Source organism: Taudactylus pleione, unplaced genomic scaffold (genome assembly GCF_031769625.1).
Source record: "Taudactylus pleione unplaced genomic scaffold, aTauple2 ptg001827l, whole genome shotgun sequence".
In the NCBI taxonomy this organism is placed as follows: Eukaryota; Metazoa; Chordata; class Amphibia; order Anura; family Myobatrachidae; genus Taudactylus; species Taudactylus pleione.
The window spans coordinates 401,058-424,182 of NW_028286224.1; the positions used below are offsets into that span (position 1 = coordinate 401,058).

Genomic DNA, 23,125 nt, shown 5'->3' on the forward strand with positions numbered 1-23,125 from the left:
GGCCAAGGTTATGGGCCTACCCACCGCATCTGGGTAACCTCTGTCGGGTAGGTCCCTAACATACTAGGATTCAGATCCAGAGCGCAGGACACCCCCAAACTGGCCCAGCTAAGCTGCCCCAGGGCACCGCCATAGTAAGAAAAGTGCAGTGTAAAAGAGATATTTAAGAGCAGCCAGGCTGCATATAGAGAATGAAAATAAAAGGTGAAATACATATATAATAAACAAACGGTGAAGGGTTAAAATGGTGGAGATAATTATTTCACTTGTGATTCTGTGGAGACCTGGAAAACATGCACTGTTTGGGGTCCTGAGGAGCGAGTTTGAGAAACTGTGCTCTAGAAGCATTGGGACAGGGGCTCCTTTCAAAATGTTGTAGTGGGGTCCACAAAGCTCTAGTTATGCCCCTGATCCCGTGACCTGGTCAGTGCAGCTGCTGCCTCCCCTCTGCCCCATCCCACTCCCTGGCCCATGCTGTTTTCCCCCGCTACATGCTGCCTCTACTCTGCTCCATCCTGGCCCCATGGTCCATTCTGCCTTCCCCCGCTACATACTACAGCTCCTCTGATCTGTACTGCCTCCCTCAGCTCCATGCAGCTGCTGCCTCCCATGCTCTGTACTCTCTGCCCCCTCCTATGTGGTACTCTGCCCCCCCATCCCTCCTGTTCCCCTGGTCCTTGCTGTCTTCCCCTGCTCTATGGTGCTGCCACCTCCTGCTTCTGCTGTCTCTTCTGTGGCCAGTGACTGATCTTCCTGGAGTTACAAGTATAAGACAATTGCAAATTGACATTGAACATCTCTTAGAGCTCAGTGAAGTCCATTATAGAAAACGGAAGTATGACACCACAGCCACATTGCTCACATCAGGCCACAACATAGTTACCACATAAGGAGGGCACTTATCATAGAAGCTTTTGCAAGCTAAAGCTGGGTACATACTGTGACTAGGCGATATGTTGTCCGATCCCGTGGATCGGAGCGACATGTCTCGTACATCGTCTAGTGTGTACCCATGATATGTGAGCTTCCGCGGGTCATTAGTGATAACCCCCATCAGCCCTACTGCAGGGGGATGACACTAACAATGCCATGCTGCAGAATGCAGCGTGGCATGTGTCCCCCCCCCCCCCCCCATCAGACCCGACATTGTCGAGTGTGTATGCCATTGCCGCATGTCAGGTCCCGTCGCCCGTATATACAGGTAATATAATCAGCATCAGGACTGACATTACACATGTATTTCTAGATTGAGGCAGTGCTACAAATCCGCTGCCGGGATTTCTGACTACCTGTATCTTGCTATCTTGCAGTTTCCAGTCCTGACTGTTGCTAGGCAGCAGGGAAGCTGTCAGTATGTGGTAGTCTCAGCTGCAGCCAGCCTGTAATCAAGCTCTCATTGTGTGTGCAGCTCAGCTGCAAATTAATCTCTAATTAAGGAAGCTGGTTTTGCACTGGTTGTTCCTCCTATTAAATTGCAGTCAGTCCCAGCATTCCCTGCCAGTGATAATCTGTTCCTAGTCTCCAGTCTGTTTTGGTTCCATCATGCTTCCGGTCTCCTGTCTCGTCAGAGCCATTTACATGTGCTTATTCACCATTGTTCCTGGTCGAGTATCTCCTAGTCTGCTGTGATCGCGTTTCCAGCCTATGGCCAAGCCACATTAACAGCCTGCGGTCCCATCGTGTTACCAGCCTTCAGGTGTCACACTGTGCCGAGAGTAAGTCCTGGCGCCATCCTAAGTACCGGTGTGCGTATCCAGTCACTAAGGGAACAATGGATTGGTGTTATAGGCGGAAGATCTCACTTACTGACTCTGTGGGTTTATCTTGCGTCACACTGCAGTGTCATAACAGACATTCCCTCCCTTGGTTAAGTTGCATTGCTTCGGAATAAGACAGTTAATACATACCCCTTTCACATACAGCCTAAATACCCAGGTTTTTGCTGGTGCATGCGCATCGGCTAGGGTCTGGACTACTGTACGTGTGAAAGGGGCTGACCCAGGTCAGAGTCTCGGGTCCACGACCCTGCTGGGTAGCAGGGTTATTTGGGCCGACCCAACTCACCTGTAATGTGAATGGCATAACCTGGGTCGCGATGACCTTGGCTCTGATTGGCCTGTTCAGTGACGCTTGGAGATGACATAATCACCAAGCATCCACTGCCTGACTGGAAAACCCTGGTCCAGTGTGAAGGGTGACACACTGGACCAGGGTTATTCTCGGGTTGGTTATTAGTGCTTTGTGCTAAATTGTAGCTGCCAGCATTGTACTTATGCTTAAATAAAAGACGTGTAGAGAGGCCTTGTATGTTGAATACAGTCCTAAACATATTTTGAATCAAAATGCTGCAGTGATGAAAGACCAATGAATACATTCACTTTAAAAAAAATGTATAGTAGTCACATGCAAATCACAATGAATATCTTACAATAAAACAATGCCACCTAGCAGGTGATCTGGCCCAGAGTGACAGACATGCAACTGACTAGAATCTGCATTACACATGTGCATTTAGGGCCTGTTTCAGATTGGATCGCAAGTGCGATCACCGCTGCAATTACCCACGCAGTCTCACTGCAAAGATATGCTAATCCTCTGTGATCGCTATGTCGTCGCAGCACAACATAAGGACGCCCACCTTACCTTTCACACATCCGTAATACTTAGCAAGACTGCAAAACCATCGGTAACATTGAGTACCATCATTGCCTCACTCACACTTGCACAAGGTCAGACCTTACTCAGAAATTGCTAACCTTCATGCATGCCCCTGTAACAGCGTTCAAAGGCCCTGGCACGCCTGTGTTTCTCTGTCCTCCTCCGTGTCGCCACACCCAAACTGTACTTCCTGTCAAACACTCTGCGATGGGTCTGCGTAGTCACTGCGATCACAGACCCGATCGCAGTGAGGCATTTGCATACGCATGTGCAGTTCGCAACAATCGAACGTCTGTGTACGCTGTTGCAGTTGCAATACAAGCTGAATGCAGATTGTAGTGTGATATTATCGACTGAATTTGCATTGCGAATTCAGGCAATATCACAGGGATTTACTACAAATCCCTTGCAGGGGACAGAGCTTGCGATAAAGCTCTGTCCCTGCGAATCCCCTCCGCACACTAGTCACGGTATTTTCACAAAAAATACCATGACAAAGTGCCCGCGCATGCGCCGACCGACCGTCACTGCTATCCCCCCGCGGTGCTAAGCTCCGCCCCTGGCACTAAGCTCCGCCCCCGCGATCGCGGACCTCCACGACCTCCGCCACCCCCCCGCTCCCTTAATTACACTTACCTGCATGATCCAGGCCTCCGGTGATGTTCTCCATGCCTCCGATCAGGTGATCTCCCATACTGCACTGGGACCCGATCACCTGATGACCGTGCCGCAGTGCACTATGGGAGACCAGCTGACCGGAGTGGAGACATCACCGGAGGCCCAATCAACGGTCCCTGGAGTCAGGTAAGTAAAAAAAAATTTTGACAATTTTTCTTTCTTTTTTTACAGTAATCAGCTTGCGGTCTGTTTAGACCACACAGCTGATTACTGGGACCGGCTCCAGGCTCTGCTCTCCCCGTTAGAGCAGAGTAGGAGGCTGGTAACTGGGGGAGACCCTGGATAACGCCACCTCCAGGTGGCGTTAATATCACAGGGCTTTCCCCGATATTTATTTTTTTTAGTAACTCTGGTCGGATCACATTTCCCATTACAATTATGGGAAATGCGATCTGCTTACTATAAATAAGTGATACTTAGGGGTTGGAGTAGAGTTTTACGAATTCTACTCCAATTGCCCTGTAATAACTATAGGTGATACTAAAATAATGTGAAAAGGGTGTGAAAGCACCCTTTTTCACTTTATTTTAGTAAAAATAATGTTAATAAATAGAGCCCTATGTGTGAAAGGGGTGTAAATGGTCTCACACTGTGCAGTCTATTGTCCTATGACATAGTGCCCGTGGGTGTGAGTGTATTTTAGAAATGTATAGTTCCCTTTTCATGAGTTTCCCATTTGTCTTTTTTTTGGGATCACAAAGAATTTTTAGTTAACACTTCTGTGTGGACATTACCATGTTACAATATCCATTAATGTATACATAATTACATTTGTTGCAGAATATCTCATATTTAGGGGCTAGTTTTAGTTTGAAACCTACCTTATAATATGTACTATGCCCATTTCCTGAACTCCAGCAGTTCCTTCAGGAATCAAGGCCTATAAGACATTGGGTTCCATTCTGTATACATGGTTTAAATAATCTAGTTTGCATAAGAGAACTACAGGAATAATATAATAACTACATTGTGAACTCACCTAATTGAAGAGTGTTAAACTAAGAGCAAATCGGTAGCCGCAGTGTTCACACTAGTCTGCTGTATTTCCCCTTTGTTTTAAGAGACAATTTATGTGCAGTACTTCACTGGTGACGTTTTAAGGATACATAACATGTACCATTCTTTATCTTTGTTCTAGGCACAATGCAGATGCTGAAGACATATTGTCAGTGAGTAAACCATTTTATTATTATTATTTATTTATATTGCACCACAAGTGTTCCGCAGCACCTTACAAAGTACATAACCAAAAAAAGTGACTAACAGTACAATAAAGGACAAGGACACGTATAATATACATTGCTACATTGGTGACCATAATTCCCAAATAACCAACAGAGCATAAGCAACCAAGTGTTAGGTGTCCTAGTGGGGAGTAAGAAGTAGATGAAAATAAAGTAAGGAGAAGCACAAGAGGGTAGAGGGCCCTGCTCTCACGAGCTTACATTCTAAAGGGGAGGTGCAGACAGACAGGTGTGACACAGATGGGATAAACAGGGAGGAGGGAGCATGGAGTAGTTGGTTAGGATGAGACCTGGAAGGCTTTGATGAAGTAGTGGGTCTTGAGAGCCCGTTTGAAGGATTGTAGAGAGGTGGAGAGTCTGATGGGGAGAGCGAGAGAGTTCCAAAGGTGGGCAAAATCTTGGAGGCGGGAGTGGGAGAAAGTAATCAGTTGGCATGAGAGACGGCGTCCATTTGTTGAACGAAGAGGGCGGGCAGGAGAGTGAAGTGAGATGAGGTTGGAGATGTAAGTGGGAGATGAATGTGTGATGGCTCTGTAAGCGAGTGTGAGAACCTTGAATTGGGTTCTGAAGGGGAAGGGGAGCCAATGGTGGGCTTTTAGGAGAGGGGAGGCAGATGTAGACCGTTTGGAGTCGAGCAGCAGCATTGAGGACAGACTGGAGAGGAGAGAGATGGGAGTTGGGTAGGCCAGAAAGGAGGAGGTTACAGTAGTCCAATCTGGACATGACTTGTGAGTGTATTAGGGTCTTAGTAGCATCCTGGGTGAGAAAGGGTCTGATCCTGGAAATATTTTTGAGATGGAAATGAAAGGATTGTGAGAGGTTCTGAATATGTGGTTATAGTGTTAACTGCATTATTTGGCTTTATTAGACAGTAGATCATCTTAACTATTCCCAGTGCTTCCACTTTACAGTTCCTTTAAAGTACTATACTTGCATGCTCCACTTATTAGATTATCCAAAAACATCTTGTAGAGTGTAAAGGAAGGAACCTGTTACTATGGTCGGAAGATGATTGCTCACAGAGGCTGAGAGTCAGGGGCAGTTTAAGAGATGAGGGGCCCATGTACCATGTCCGTGTAGGCCCCCACCTCTCTCGCCAGTGCAGGCGCCAAGTAGACTTTGGCGCTCTGCAAGAGGCTACTGTGTATGTGCAAAATCCTTGGGAAAATGGCACAGCCGCCTATTTTCCTGGTAATTATAGCAGCATTGGTAGAGATATACAGGGACCGACTGGTGCTGAAGATGGGCACCAGCACTCTTTCTGTGTAGAAAAAAGGGTGTGGCCATACATCACAGGGGCATGCCGCAAGTCTCAAGGGCATGGCCCGGGAGGTGGAGCTGCTCAGCCAGATCTTCAGTGGGCTGGGCTGGCCCATAAAGCCATTGACCTTTCTGGCATTTGACAGAGTTGGCATATGGTCAACTGACCCTGAGATTATGAGTGCAGGGTGTGCGATGTGGCTCTCCCTGGACCAACAACTTGCACCCATTATAGATACGCCCATGCTGAGAATGGTCATCTTCCGTCTGCATTTTACATAATCTCTCTCTGCTTGAGAAATCTAAGTAACCAAGATCCAGTGTTTTTGTTTGCTCTTGAGACCAGCCCTGTCAAACCTATGCTGTAATTGATATAAAAATACATTTAAGATCAATAAATGAATTCATCAATGTTTGCTGTAATTAGAAACTAAGCATGGGGAATGCGGTGCAACACATTTTGCTCTGAGTGAACTAAATTCTCAGGCTTATAAATGTAAACAAAATAAGATTTATGCCGGGTACACACAAGACGATATATTGGACGATTTGTAATTTTGAGGCAAATCGGAACAACAAATCGCCCACATCGTCCAGTGTGTAGGCACTATTGCGCACTCCCATGCGTCATTCATCACATCTTCAGATCTGCCGGCACTGCAGGCAGATCTGAAGGTCCAGCGGCTAACACCATGCTTCTGGATGTGATGGGGGAGCGATATATTGGGCAGTCCTACACCAGATCATGCGGTGTCTACGAACTGTCCGATATATCGTGCCGTCGCATCTGCCATCGCTGGGTACACACATTGGGTCTCATTCAGACCCGGTCTCAAGCACTGATGCGCTCGCAACCGGGTCGATGGTTAGCCCTGCACACGCGCAGCGGCCGCACTCTCTCGCTCCGGAATTCTCTACAAAAGGGGCGGCTGTCGATGTTGATCGACAGCTCGCCCCGTTTTGTAGGCGGGCCGGGGGGGTGGTTTCAAAAACAGAGGCGTTCCTTAAGGAACGCCTACCATTTTGTGGGCGGCCGCACTGACATCATCAGTGATACTGGGTTGCTGGATCAGAGCAGGAAGCTTCCTGGGGCTTGCGGTTGCCGAGACCCAACCTTAGGGTCTCGTCATAAGCTCCGATGGTCGCGATGGTGGTAACCCACAGCTTAGCTACCAACCAGGAGGCCGCACTAAAAAAAAGGAAGCGGCCGCCCTCATTCAGAGAGAGCGATCGCTTCTTGCGATTGACTCTGAATGAGGGCCATTGTCTAGTGTGTACCAGGCTTTAATATTCACAAACTTTCTGGGGGTTTTTTTGGCCATGCCCTTCTATACAAGTTTAATAATATACAGTACACAGCAAGCCTTATGCTTCAGGCATCCGGGATGTATCTCAAGTTTACTATTCCAAATGCTAGTCTCATTGTCAACATTGTACTGGCTCCGCTGGGAGCAACGATTTAGGATGTATTCGATTAGCGTTGATGAGTGTGAGGTGCTGGTATTCCTACAATGTCCCCGGAACCTCACAGCCAGCAACATCATAGATTTTGCTTCACACCTCGGGAACATGTGTAGTGTTGGGTTACCCTAATTACAGTAGTGCTAATTGCCACTAATTAAATAAGTGTCTGAACTTGCTGATAACAGAAAAGAACACAGTAGCTTTCATTGAGCAATCAGAAGGGATCCTCAAAATAGGAAACAAAATAAAGCAAGAGATAATACAGCATTTGTAACCCATAAATGTATTTTTGGTACCTGTCAAAAACTAATTTCAATACATTCATATAACTCTGTTCTATATTTGTTTGCAGGATGAAGAAGATGGTACGTGTATTCCTGTTATTAGCTAGATGTATGTATGTTTGTGTTGTAAAATGATCACATTTTCATGGGAAGGCAAAGTTTGAGAGGTAGAAATTCAAATGTTGTTAACATTTTCAGGGATACTGCAGAGCGCTGTTTTAAGCAGCAGCAGGCCTGGAGAAAATGCAGCGCGAGTGGGAGGTTTCTACTGATAAAAACTGGATCCATCCTAGGAAACAGCTTCATGTGAAAACATTTGGAGAGCCTCTCCCATTAGTTTAGTATACATACTTTCTTTAGGGAAGAGAAAGCTAGCTTCATTATCATATTCTCCATTTGCTTATAATAAGCTAGCCGTAGCTGAAATAATTGTGCCACCAATAATGTTTTATAATTGATATATTGTTTAGTGAGACAATGGTAACTAGGTTAATTAGCAGTAATTTCATACTTTAAAACTGGTGTATCGGTTTCTACATTTAACACAAATCTGCTGAAATCTATACTATCCAGCAGCTGTTTATCATTATAGTAGTGAGATATGGACCCATCCTATGCCTTCGGACTGCTGTTACTTACCCTGTATAACCCACTATGGTCTGTCCCACACATTTTTGCGGCAGTGGATACCTCTGGGAGAAGGGGGTGCACAGATTTAGGCCTCAGGACAGACCATAGCGCATTAGTAATAGATTATTTTAATAATTGTGTTGTTTTCTGCACTACAGGTCCCCAGAGATTACATCCGTACCGTCCTTATAATTCAAACACCTTTCCTTCAACATCACCAAAACCCACCATGAAGCATATAAGTTCAGGATCCAACACTATGCCCATTACAGATAGGTAAGTTATATTTAATTAATAAAATAGATTTTTTTTTTGCAGTACAACGCTAGCATTATTTTGTTACGGCTACTTTCTAGTATTTGTCTATGACGTGCATATTTTATGCCACATGTTCCATTTGTCTACTGGAACATCCACTACCAAGAGAATAGTCACATCAAGAAGTATTAATGCAGATAATGATTTATAACTTATGGAGTTAATGTAAATCCAAAGTTCCACACAACTAGCTCAGGCTGATAAATACAGATCAGACTAGAGTCCATGAGAAGAGGAATAGGAAAAAGACCCATTTGACACCAATATCAGTGCACACTTTACCCTTTACCTGGTGCAAGAGATCTGCCTGAAATGTGCATGCACAACTCTGTATAGCCTGCAATTCCGTCTGCATTCTCACTACATGCCCTCAGTAAACTTAGCATATGCGTAGAGGCAGGTAGCTTCGTGATGAGATGTGGATGACACTGAGGGGGTGATTCAGAGGTGGACGCAAATACCTCTTTGCATGCACCAAAAATGCAGAACGATATTACATTAAGATCCATGTAACCTCGTTGGGTGTTTCTGGGCGGTAACTGGGGGGTGGGGGTGGCTAACAATCCAGGGATGTGTTAGTGTCAGTGATTTTAAACGCAGTTGCACTGACAGCAGCGCCCATGGGCACTCGTCCATTCTGCATCTGGCATAGGCAGGTGCAGTGTCCGATGGTATGCTTATAGCGCAACTTTGTACGCACATCAGTGAATTCGCACCACAGCCGGTGGGTGTCTCAATGGGATGCTCATCAGCTGCGGCATTAGCATAAAGACACTAATGCAACTGCGTCCTCTGAAAGGCCCGTTGTTGCAGTGCTCATAATGGGGTTGCGTGCGGCTCGGCATCAGCCTCATTATCTGCACACAGGAGTTCTGACTAAACGGCTGATTCATAGGTGCACAGCAATCACACAGCCGCTGTGCTGCCAGAACTCTGCTGTAGAGGCAAGTATATCTGCATCGCCTACATAACTGGGCTGACACGCCCCAGTTTTGTCAAACACCCGTCTCATCCCCCGCCTCTCCCCCAAACGCTTGCAGCCTGTCAATCAGGCTGCAGTGTCCAGGAAACAGTGACCGGAGCTGCAGCACCATCGCTGGACATGCACACTGTGGCTCCGACGAATGCCCAGCACACATGCACTGAGGACACCACTGGCACCCCCCGCTCTGCCGACACCGCCGGCACCCTGCATTAAGAACACCCCTGCACTGCCGACACAGACAGCAAACCTGCACTGAAGACACCGCTGTCACCGCCAATACCCTGCACTGAGGACACTGCCAGCACAGCAGCACTGCCATTCCATGTACTGAGGACACCATCAGCAACCCCACTTTGCCGACACTGCTGTCACAGTAAGTGCACTATTGGTGTATCCAACCCACACTGTATAACACACTGTATCCATGTTGGAAATTGGAAGCTGAACTGCCACATGTTAGTGCCGCCCACTGTGTCACTTAGCTTAGTCAGCCAACTAGCTGGATGCAACCTTTTGGCCTTAACTAGATGAAAAAAATAATATTGTTAGGTGGTCAAAATTGATTGGAATTTACTGGAAATAAATGTTATTGAGATTAATAATACTGTAGGAACAAAAACAGGCACATTTTATGTGATTTTAGCTGTTTTTATATTTTAAGAAAAAATCCAGATCCAAAACCAAAACCGACCAAAATCCAAAACCAGATTCAGATCCAAAACCAAAATACGAGGGTCGGTGCACATCTCTAATTGACACTGTGTTTGTTTCAGGTCTGTTTATAGAGTATAAATTCCTCAGTGTGTGGCATTACAAATACAGGGCCTGATTCAGAGCCGGACGCTCTGACAGAGCGCTCGCTCTGAATCAGGGCGTCTTTTTTGTTTTTATGGAGCGGCCTCCTGGCCTGCTCACATTGCTGTGGGTTCCCACCCACAGCTAATGCGAGCGGCCAGGATGATGGTCGCGATGGTCAAGACCATCGCGACAATCGGGCTTGCAACAAGACCCTTGTGGTAGGGTCTAGTGGCCGCAAGCCCCAGAGAGCTTTCAGCTCTAACAGAGCCAAAGCTCTCCCACTGACATCACTTGTGATGTCAGTGGGGCCGCCCCCAGACGGTAGGCGTTCTCATGGGAACGCCTCCGTCTGGGCAGCCACCCCCCCTGCCCGCCCACCAAAGGGGGCGTGCTGTCACTCAACATCGACAGCACGCCTCCTTTGGTGCGAGACCCGGAGCAACGGATTGCCCGTCGCTATCCGGGCTCGCACATGTGCATGACGGAGCCGGCTCCGTCGTGCGCATGCGCTCTGGGCCACCATCGAACCGGTTGCGAGCGCTCGGCGCTTGCGACCGGGTCTGAATCAGGCCCACAGTGTAGAAATTGGGGGCAAGATCATTAAGTACCAACTCAGCATGATTGCAGTGGTGGATACTTAACTACCAGAGCAAATCAGTACTGCTCTGGTGCAGGGACAGTTGCTCAGAAAGGCAGCTGTCCCCGTGATCCCTAAGTGATACCAGGGCCGGATTAAGGGTGGAGCGACAAGGGCAGATTGATACTGAGTGATACTTACTACTCCTGAGCTGGCCGACTGCGCATGCGAGACCCGAGTTCCTGCATGCACATGGCCGCAAAGCATGAGTGAGGAGGAGGCTGAGGGATCCAATCGGATCCCTTTTCGCAACCCCGGACCTCCGTTCCATAGGAAGGAGCAAGGCTCTGGGCACTAACACCATCTGTTCCCGTGGGCAAACTCCGATACCTTTCAGTTTTCGGAGTTTGTTGAATACTAGGTTTCCCATCGGGCCCCTAATAATGAATGGGCCCTTTACTTAAAACATGAATAGGATCCTAAGTGCCCATCAGAACCTTGTTTGCATAGCAGTGCAGAGGCAGAATTAATGTAATCAGATAAAGATGTGGAAAAGGTGCTTTGTAAGGAAATTACCTTGTGGCCCACGGCCATTCTCCAGCCACAGAAATTCTGCACCAACTAAGATATTGTGCCTACGCTTTTAATGAGGCAAAACAATTCCCTTACAGTGCACTATGTAAAATAAAAATAAATAAATAGTGAAGCAAAGGCCAGGTGCTCTCCCTACCCATAGCCTGAAAAAGTCAGAGTGCTAAATAGCCAGGGCTGGTTTTCGGCTAGGCAGACTACAAGCTTAGGGTACCATGCTATAGTGAATACTAGCCTGTATGCAGCCAGAAAGCCGATGGTCAAAATACGACCACCGGCTTCCCGACTGTGCGATCCCGACAGGGGACTAATGATAGGCGTCGAAATCCCAACGCCTATCATTATCCCTATGCCACCCGGCATACCGAATGAAGGTAAGCTGGGAGGTAGAGTTAGGTTAGGGGCTCCCAGAGGGGACTTGGGGCTCCCAGAGGGGACTTAGGCACCCCCCCTGGGAGGGCTAGGGGAAGGGGGGGTAAAGATTAGACACCCCCGGGGGGAGGTTAGGGTTAGGCACCCCCTAAGGGAGGGTTAGGGTGGGGAGAGGGTTAGGTATAGTTAATTTACTTACCTATCCGGATCTTCACTGCTACTGGATTTGAACCGATCATTCACACTGATCCCTACTAGCCTAAGGCTGGACAGCACAGACCTGGCACCAATATGGTGGGTGGGGACAGAACCCACCTCCTCTGTGCTTTAGAATCTGGGTAATTATACAACTAATAATAATATTTATCATAATTTCACACATTTTCATAATGATTCTTCTTATATCATAATATATTTACCCCTTTGTAAATATCATCACCCAGTTTCTCTGTGACGAGTTCCTCCCCTCCCCTCTGGGGCCTAGCTACAATTAGCCCTAACATGTAGCACTGTAGACACTATGCTGTCCCTCTATGACAGTGCTGTAGCGGCAGCCAGTGACGTTTTCGCCTTATTGTCCACTGCGTAGAAGAAGAACTATATAGATCCGAGGACTACTGCTGCCACACGTGCATTCATGCTTGTTTTATGGGTCACGTGGTGGGTCCCTTTGTGCAAGCGTATTGTGCATGATAAAGGAGCATACACAATATTTCTATAAAGATTAATTTAATAAACAACATATAAAACTCTCCTTTCACCACTTTATTAAATAATTGCTAATATATTTTTCATCAGACAAGTCAATTGGAACAGCAAATCGAATTTTCTTCTTTCTTGATCCATTCTTGTCCAAAATAAGGGGAAAAATCCCAGAAACACCCATCCTGCAGGCCGCAGAGAAATGGCTCAGATGCGTACTACCTTGAATTACTCGCAGGTTCCTAGAGATGCATATACAGTACAGGACGTTTGCGCAGTATGTGGAAAAATCTATGGATGCAGCCACATACAAAGTTGTGTATAAATCAGTATCGGCCTTGGGGTATATTTACTAAATGCTGAACATTGATGTTGTGTTTCTGGGGGTAAATCGCACATTTACTAACAGACAATTTTTTATATTTTTTTTTAAGTGTTAGTAAATGTGTGATTTAGCCCCAGTAATTCAACATCGATGTTGATCAATTTAATAAATTTTAAACCGTTGGAAATCTACCTTTAGTAAATATGCCCCCTAGTGTGTGTGTTTTTTTTTCTTTACTCTCTTAGGGGCATATTTATTATAATATGTGGCTAGCCCCCCCCAAATTAAGAATCCTTATCACCGGATATCGTGGCAATAAGATTCTTTATTCATTCAAATGTATTAATCTAAATCGACAGGACACAGGCTCTTATAAGAACCAGTCTCAGAGATTAGTAAGAAGTAAAGTGATTGCAGGTAGGTTACTGTACATGCACGGCGTTCCAGCTGCACATGCACAATGCAAAAAAGTATGAAATCGACATCGAGATCTCCTGCAGCCCACTTGAAGGTGATGGGCTAACACTATTTGGAGATGGTGTTGGTCAACGCATGCAAGATATGCAAAGCTTTGTCGGTCTTGTTACATACTGTCCCTATAGTAAAGTATGGGAACAGCTGATGCGAGAGATACTTAATTCTGCCCTTAAACATGCTGAAATAGCAGTTTCCACATGCTTTATTTTAAGAGCAGAACTGATTAATAAATAGGCCCCTTAGCATAATGAGTAAGGGTCTTGGGTAAACCTTTTTATCATAGTGGCACTATTGAGGTGGCAATGTGTCACTCTGTAGGTCACAATATTGTTATTTGTCCCCATTCCAACAGCTGCTGGGAGGGGTTTGGGAGAGCCCTAGAGCTTTTAAGCGGATGGCTAGTAGCTGTTCTTTGTGCCGTGTCATAGAGCCACCAGCCTGTGCTGACCATCCTGTAGTTGGTTTTGCATATATCATGGGCATCCATTGGTCATCATCTTCCTGTTATAGTGAAAACCAACCCAGTCTCTCAATCCCTGGTGATAGTTAAAGACTATTTTATTACAGGTGCGCTCTCCGCATTAATGGGAGAAAAGTGTATTTATTGGCGCTCTTCAAACAATGTTATATTAAGTTTCATACACAAATGTGAAATGTAATTTTTTTAAAAGTCTGGATTTCCCCTCATGAGTCATGATTTATTTAAGCCACCATTTAGGCTAAACTGACCAGTATTAAAGGACAATGGTGAAACACCTTACTCACTGTGAATGTCACATTTTTTGAACAAAAGTTAGCGATTATACGCCTTTCCTCCCAATGAGGAGTACTGTTACTTTGTATAAAGCATATTGCCCTTTGATGTACGGTGGGACATCCTGGTCTACCAGAACAAAGCCAAGGTGGTTTGCTAATTAGGTCCTGGAGTCCTCATAACTAAAGTGCTGGAGCCTCTGTACGTTAGAAGTGTACTTTGTCACATTCTTTTCTTGTATACTAAGCCAGTCTTCACTCTCAGTATATTATACAGTATATAACTGTACTAGCTTTACATCACTGTTCCTGTCTATACTGATTAGGACACAGTCTAAGGTCCACAACTGAACTGGTTATTTTGTTTTCTGCTTTATCAGTACTATATGAATTTATAGCATAATGCGACCCTGAAGTACATCTTTGCTAAGTGTAGTTCTGTGCATTGGCTCTGTTCTTTTTTACAGATAGCTAGCAAACAAAGCACACATTGCTTCATGTAATATTATGTATTTTTTTTTTATTATAGTTTTCACCCTGGAGCCCCAGTACCAGGAGGGCTACCATACACTCCTTACAAACCAGGTAAATATAAACTTTTTTTTCTTTCCGTTTGCTGTTTAACAGAATGGGAGTTATTAACAGCACAACAAATGTGTTGATAAATAAGTGTATACTTATGGTATTGCTAGTAAGGTATCTATTTTGTTTCATTGCTACTAATTTTCCAGGTTCTTCCTTTGCGTTAGTACAGGTTGAGTCTCCCATATCCAAAATGCTTGGGACCAGGGGTATTTTGGATAACGGAATATTCCGTATTTTGGAATATTTGCATATCATAATGAAATATCTTGGGAATGGGACCTAAATCTAAACACAGAAAGTATTTATGTATTATATACACCTGATACACACAGCCTGCAGGTAAGTTTATACAATATTTTCAATAATTTTGTGGCTCAAGCAAAGTTTGTGTACAGAAATGAAATTCATTAATGTTTCATATACACCTTATACACAGAGCCTGAAGGTAATTTTACACAATATTTTTTATAATATGTGCCTTAGACAAAGTTTGTGTACATTGAACCATCAAAAAGCAAAGGTTTCATTATCTCAGTCATGCCAAAATGATTCCGTATTTCGGAATATTCCGTATTTCGGAATATTTGGATATGGGAGCTTAGTGTTCACTCTAGGTCCGGAAGCAGGCAGGGTGCCAGACCAAGAGCTAGGGCACTTCTGCGCGTGCGCGCCCAAATAGGGGGCATGCCTTTATGACGTGTCCCCCTTTTCGTCAATCCTGGGGGCGTGCCCGGCACTTACGGACATGCCGGGCAGCCCCCAAGCGCTGCGTCACCATGTGACCACCCGCGGGACACTGTGACCCGTGGATGGAGACAGAACCCGCGGGCTGTCTCAGCAGGGCACCGCGCTGGAAGGCAGGGTGCTTTCTGCCATTCAGAAATAGGACAGGGCATGGCGCCCCGCTAAAACAGCCTAGCGGGAACGCTAGGAGACTCAACCTGTAGTACAGCAACATGGTGTCAAATGCAAGATGAACAATTACTTTCTAAAGCTGGGAACACACCTCCCCGGTCCGATCACCCAATATCGGGCGATCGGGCCAACGATTGTAAAGGTGTGTATGCAGGAAAGTTGCAGGAGCGTTAGCCGATAAACAGCTTATAATGCTCCTGCAATGATCGGGAGGTTGCATCTTATGTGCTGTTTAATATTTATTGTTCCGACCTCCCGATCCTATAGAAGCTCACAGAGGGTCCAGCTGGGGACACCGTACTCCACTGATTGGGAGCGTGTACCTGATCAGCCAAATGTTTGCAAAGCTTTTTGTTAAACCAAATTTTGCATCACTTTCAAATGGTTTGCCTTTATAATAGTGTAAGCGCATTTATTTATTAACAGTTATTTGTATAGCGCACACATATTATGCAGCACTTTACAGAGAACTTTCGGTCACATCAACCCTGCCTCCATGGAGTTTACAATCTATATTCCGTACTACATATACAATACACTGTCAACAGCAAATTAATCTACCAGTATGTTTTTGGATTGTGGGAGGAAACCAGTGTACCTGGAGAAAACCCACGTAAATATAGGGAGAACATGCAAACTCTGCACAAAGAGTGCCTTTGTTGGGATAGAACCAGTGACCGCAGTGCGGTGAGACAGAAATGATAATTGAAAAAGCTCTGTGATCTGTACACCTACATAGGGCTTGATCCAGAGTCATACGCAATGTCGATGTTCATGGAATTGAACGACTGTTTTCTACTGCGCGTGCATGAAAATCCCTAAAAACTCCTGTGATGCATGCGTTACACAGAATGTACACACAGAGGCGCTGTTGCGATTGAGACGCACAGTTTCAGAAACGTCTTGGAAAAGTGCTGGACATTCCGGGGTGTGGAATGGGAGGTGGCTTAACAGACGCACAGAGATGGTGTGCTATTGAAGTGTTGTGGGAATGTGACTGAAGACTTTGCGTAATGAAACACACGAACATTCACTATGGAGGCCATATGCTGACGGTAAATCTGCACCTGCCAAGGGTTGGTGCAAGTTTTGATGATGCGTCGGTGGGTGACGTCTAAAGATGCACCAGGCAGTCTTAGAGTGTCTACGGATGCTGACCATGGGCGTCTCAGTGATTGCACAATCATACGCACAGATGTATACCAGGGAAGGGCTTTGTAGCGGCATTTGCATAAAGTTACAGATGGGTGACTGCCAAAAGATGCAGCCGCGCCTGTGTCCACCTCTGAATCCGGCCCATAATGTCCTTAAGATCAAATTCAAAAATGGATTTTCCAACAAACACTTAGGGGTATATTTACTAAAGTGTTGCCCATAACAACCAATCAGGCACTAGCTATTATCTTCTAGAAGGTTAAATATAAATGATAAGTAGAATATGACTGGTTGCTATGGGCAACACCTCCACTTCTAAAAACCTGCACTATAGTAAATATGTCCCTTACTGATCTAAATTGTTTACGAACATAAACTTCTTTCACAACTGTTAGTTTTTTTTAAAAGAATAATAATAATATATCAGGTAACCATGATGATCAATTTCCCTGAGAATGAATGAATCGTTATTCTTCTCACTCCTACGATGAAAAACGAATGAGCGTATGGTGTAAATAGAGATGCTGGAGTATGATGGGGATCTAAACCGCTGCCAGGACAAATTCAGGCAAACTGAGGAAGTTTGATTGGGATAATCTCAGTGGTATCTGAGGGCCTGATTCAGCAAGGATCGCTATTCTTCTTATACGTACGCAACGCAATTGCTAATATCAGCGGGGATATGTAAATGTTTGCATTGGCATTGCGATCGCAGCTTAACATAAGGACTCCCACTTCCCCTTACATATATCCGTATATCTGGGCAACATAGCTAAACGATTGGTAACATCGGACCCATACGCACAGGTAAGGCAGGTCAGACCTCACTCAGGAATTACTAACTTCAGCGCACACTATGAGGCCTCAGGCTGCATATGGTATTGCAGTGGATAATTTATGCATGCCCATGCAACAGCGTTGAAACGCACAGGCACTCCTGCGTTCGCCCGACTACCCCATCACCACCCACAAACAGCACTTCCTGTCAATCATTCTGCCATGGGTCTGCGTAGCCTCTGCGATCGCAGTCCCAAACGCAGCGGCCAATATGTGCAATGCGATGCATACGCATGCGCAGTACACAACAATCGGATGATTGCGTGTGCGTATAAGCAACTGCGTTCATTGCTGAATCAGGCCCTGAGACACCAGATAAACTGTTTCTATTATTCCCCTTGTGAGCATATTTTATTATGGATTTATTGGATTAAAGCTTAATGATCATATGGAACCAGGGCATGTTTCTGGCTGGCTTTACAGATAATGGTGTTTGGATGCTGGTTGTAAAGAAGGAAAGCCTGAGGTTCAGGATGGATTGAGCTTTTCCTATAAGCACTTTGAATATCTTCTAAAGTACAGTACACACATATTTGGCTCAATACCTGTGAGCGCCATTCCCTCCTTGTTTCATAGGTTTTTGTAGTGATCTGATGCTGCTACAGAGAGAAAAAACAAGGAAAACTCTATACTAGCACTGACAAAGAAATAAAAACACAATCCTTATATGGTAAAAAATGTAATGACAGATGATCCTCCTCTTTCTCTTGGTTCTGTTTTTCTTTACACTGTAGATGTACCCTGCTTTCTTTTAATCCCTACTTGGCTCACTTCTCTCCCCTATCCGCTCTTTCTCCTGCGCTGAACAAGCTGCTTCCCTATGCAATGCCTCCCTTACTTCTGCTCTTGACTCTGTTACTCCGGCGATCACTACTCACCCTCGCAAATCCACACCTCAACCCTGGCATTCCAAATGCACCAGATACCTGCAAAAATGTTCACGAACCGCCGAGCAACAGTGGAGAAGATCACGCTCTCAGGCAGATTTTCTCCATCTCCAAATTCATGCTGTCATCCTACAGTGCTGCCCTTTCCCTCTCTAAACAGTCATATTTCAAGATCCTCATCTCCTCCCTGTCCTCAAATCCCCAGCTTCTCTTTTCCATCTTCAACTCCCTCCTCTGCCCACCCCTCCTCGTCTCCCTTCCTTGTTCTCTGCCACTGACTTTGCTACCTATTTCACATCTAAAATTGATTCCATACGTCAGGACATCATATCCAACCAGTCCCCCAGCTCTCCACCTCCTCCTTTCCCGGATCACCCCTCCCCATCCATTTTACCGACTCTGACATCCTTCTCCCCTGTGACTGGAGGGGAAGTTAAGGCCCTTATCCAGTCCTCCCCCCTTCCACCTCTCCCCTCGACCCTATCCCCTCCCACCTCCTCTGCTACCTCTCTCCTTCTTCCTGCTCCTATCTTGCCCACCTCCTTAATCCCTCCCTCTCTTCTGGCACTGTTCCTTCTGCATTCAAGCATGCCCGTGTCTCCCGAGTTCTTAAAAAACCTAACCTTGATCCTAACATTCTCTCTAACTACCGACCAATCTCTCTCCTCCCTTTGCCTCCAAACTCCTTGAGCGTATTGTTTACAACCGCCTCACCACATTTCTTTCCTCCCACTCCCTCCTTGACCCTTTTCAGTCTGGCTTCCGTTCTCTCCACTCCACTGAAACTGCCCTCACAAAAAAGTCAGCAATGACCTCCTTGCTGCCAAATCCAAGGGCCACTACTCCCTGCTCATTCTCCTTGACCCCTCTGCTGCTTTTGATACTGTGGACCACCCTCTACAGCTGCATATCCTTCACTCCCTTGGTCTCCATGACACTGCTCTCTCCTGGCTGTCCTCCTACCTCTCTGACCGTTCCTTCTCTGTTTCCTCTCATGGCGACTCCCCCCCCACAGCCTCTTACATTAGGTGTTCCCCAAAGTTCTGTTCTTGGACCTCTCCTATTCTCTCTCTATACGTCTTCTCTAGGTAAACTCATCAGCTCTTTTGACCTCCATTATCATCTCTATGCTGATGATACTCAGAGCTACCTTTCCTCACCTGATCTTTCCCCCTCTCTACTGACTCGTATCTCTAACTGTTTTTCTGCTATCTCTTCCTGGATGTCCCAGCGATTTCTCAAACTTAATATGTCTAAGACTGATAGTCTTCCCACCCTCCCACATAACATCATGTCCCACTATTTCTTTATTAATCACATTACTATCTCATCTAGTCCCTTGACTCTTCCCTCTCCTTCAAACCACACATTCAGAACCTCTCGTAGTCCTGTCTTTTCACCTCAAGAGTATTTCCAAGATCAGACCCTTTCTCACCCAGAATCAGGGGCGCCGAGAGGGGGGGGAGCGGGTACAGATTACCTGGGCCCAGGCTTCCTGAGGGGCCCGGCGCCTCTCCCCCCCTCACAGCAGCCCAGCACACAGCGTGTGCTGAGCTGCAGTTGGAGACTGCTCTTGGCTGCTGAGCAGCAGCCACAGCAGTCTCCTATGCCTGTGTGGGGGAGCGATCACACTGATCGCGCCCCCCCTGGCTTTGCGCTGGGCTGAGGAGGCTCAGAGCGCCCCCCCTCCCCAGCGCGGCGCTGCAAATCTATTTTTTCCCTCTTGGCTAGGGGGCGTGGCCACGCCTTCCCGATTAGGACACGCCCCCTATTACCGGGGCCCGCCACGGCTCTTGGCGGGCCTGCCCAGGATGCTACCAAAACCCTTGTACATTCACTGGTCATGTCCAGATTGGACTACTGTAACCTTCTCCTAGCTGGCCTCCCCAAATCCCATCTCTCTCCTCTCCAGTCTGTGCTCAATGCTGCTGCTCGGCTCATCTTCCTCTCCAAACGCTCTACATCTGCCTCCCCTCTTTTGCAAGCCCTCCACTGGCTCCCATTCCCTTTCAGAACCCAATTCAAGGCTCTCACACTCACTTACAAAGCCCTCACCCATTCCTCTCCCATTTACATCTCTGATCTCATCTCCCTTCGCCTTTCATGCCAATTGATTACTTCCTCCCACTCCCGTCTCCAAGATTTTGCCCGTGCTGCTCCTCACCTTTCTAACTCTCTCCCTATCAGACTGTGCACCTCACTACAATCTTTCAAACAAGCTCTTAAGACCCACTACTTCATTAAAGCCTTCCAGCTCTCATCCTAACTTGCTGCTACATCTTCCTTTCTCCCCGCCCACCCCATCTGTGTCACTCCTGTTTGTCTTCCCCTCCCTTAAAGAATGTAAGCTCTTTTGAGCAGGGCCCTCTACCCTCTTGTGCTTCTCCCTACTGTAATTTAATTTATCTCTTACTCCCCACTAGGGCAATTAACACTTGGCTGCTTATGCGGGCGTTAAGGTCACTAATATAGCAATGTTTATCCGTGTCCTGTATTGTATTGTATTGTAAGTGAATGGTTACTTTTTTGTCTATGTAATTTGTAAGGCGCTGCGGAACACTTGTGGTGCCTTATAAATAAATGATAATAATAATAATAATAATAATAATAATAAATACCCTCAGGGGAATAAAAAATAAAAGTATATGATGTAGTACAGTATACTCAAAAATAAAGGGGACACCATTGTGAATATTTAATTAAACCAATAATGTGGATAAAATTGTAAACACTTTAGTAGCAGACTCCCATGTAGAATTGCATTTAATAGAAGTACGTAAAGGACATATTTTAATGTAGATTGTAAATTGATATGTCTCCCCGTATCCTCAAAACACCTCTTCAGTATCCTCAAATATAGATGAGTGGTCTACCCAAAGTAGGTGGAAACTCAAATAGTGCAATGCTATTTGATCAATATAAAAAAAAAGATACAGACATGGAAGACAAATTAAACATACATAAACATCCAGAGCTGGATTCAAGCCCTACTAGATGATAGATGAAAACAATCAGAGCTGTGGTGATGCAGGAGTGTATCTAGGGATCCAAGCGCCCCAGGCAATGTAATGGACATCCCCCCCGTGCAGTGCCCACAGTAGTAATCCCCCCTATGCTGCATTGAGCGCTTCCCAGAATGTGCGTGTATACAGGTCCATTCACTATTTTTTAGACATTCAGCATCAAAGGGCCTGATTAAGAGATGGGCTAGTACTAGCATGCAACGTACAATGTAAGCCCTGATATGCCCACTTTCAATGTCCGTGAACAGTGGAAAGGCGTCGGTAGACTCAAACACCCCACCATCAGCGCCCCATCGCCACTTTCCAAGTCCTGTGACTGGTGCAGTTTCTCCTTGTGAACTTTCTCTAAACATGGCCTCTGTGGCTGCGGCACTGCGTTTGAGAACAGTCACGTTCACTGATACGCATGTGACACTCCCATAACACACCTATGAGAGAGCCTTATTTCACTACATGCCACCTCCCAGGAATGCTCATGGCTTTCCACCGCCAGCTGAAATGGGAGCAATGCCATACACAACAGTGGTCTCTGCGTACACTCAGTGGTATGCATGTGCTGTAGGGTTCCAGAGCTTTTTGCGCATACACAATGGAAAATAATCGCTCAACTGCAAAAACATCGACACTGCGTCCACTGCTGCATCAGCTCCAAAGTGCGCTCAACAGGTTTTGTGCTGATACGTTACACTTACTCCTGTGTATAGTCCTAGGTCTGTCTGTCCTACAAAAAGTACTGCTGTATGTTATTAACCACTGATCCATTTGGTTATTTACCAGATAACCGGTTTTCAGAAGGGTCTGGAAATGGCAGACCGCCAGCACCGATTCCAGTCAGCAGTATGCCCCAACACACCAATGATGTAAGACTAATGTATATTTTCCAAATAAGATGACAGAAATATTAGCTGGAAAGTGGAAACACGCTCTTATTCAGACATTGTGGGTTATTTATTAACATTGCACTTTGTTGTGTAAATGCAGCTAGTTTGGTTGTCATTGAATGAGAACTTCACTATTAAGACAGAATCTTTTTAAATGCATCTAAAACTGTCTGACATGTTTTTTTCACTGCACTGGAGGCATTGCATGTGTAGTGGTCCTCCTTCTGTAGCTGCCTGCACCAAATTTGTATTAATAAACAAGTTGTATATTACAGATCTATTCAGTGAGGAACTTGGTGCATTCTTCCTTATAGGTCCATACCGTTTCCGTAAGCGTGTTACTTACATGCTATACTGTAGCTTTATGCTGTTAACGACATTTTAGTGTATAAACTTTTAATTGTGTTTAATAAAACTTTATGAATCTAATATTAGTATATTATAGTTGACATGGTTGTTTGATCTACACTGAGCTTATTGTTACTATTTCGTTTGCGGTTTACAATGGTCTGCTTCTGTAATGTCTTTTGTGTAGGCCCTTCAGTGCAGCCATCCCTTGTAGTCATTTGTGTAGTGTTTGCATGGTGAAAAATATAACTAGGTCGGTGCAGGGGGACAGCCGTCCATGGCACAAATCTGAAGGCATGGCAGGCAACAAATATTTTAATTTAATTTGGTTACAACTGAGGACTTGGATGCATCAATTTACCATCTTGCCCCAGTTGC

The 23,125-nt window shown here is 45.6% G+C and overlaps 1 protein-coding gene across 1 annotated transcript in view; it reads left to right on the forward strand.

Annotated features, from left to right (window-relative positions):
- The window catches only part of LCP2 (lymphocyte cytosolic protein 2), a 197,971-nt gene that overhangs the window by 165,985 nt on the left and 8,861 nt on the right, over nucleotides 1-23,125 (forward strand). The window contains exons 14-18 of the mRNA XM_088465046.1: nucleotides 4,475-4,505; nucleotides 7,657-7,669; nucleotides 8,377-8,494; nucleotides 14,646-14,701; nucleotides 22,296-22,378. Coding sequence (XP_088321172.1) covers nucleotides 4,475-4,505; nucleotides 7,657-7,669; nucleotides 8,377-8,494; nucleotides 14,646-14,701; nucleotides 22,296-22,378 — 301 coding nt within the window. The remainder of the gene's footprint in view (nucleotides 1-4,474; nucleotides 4,506-7,656; nucleotides 7,670-8,376; nucleotides 8,495-14,645; nucleotides 14,702-22,295; nucleotides 22,379-23,125) is intronic.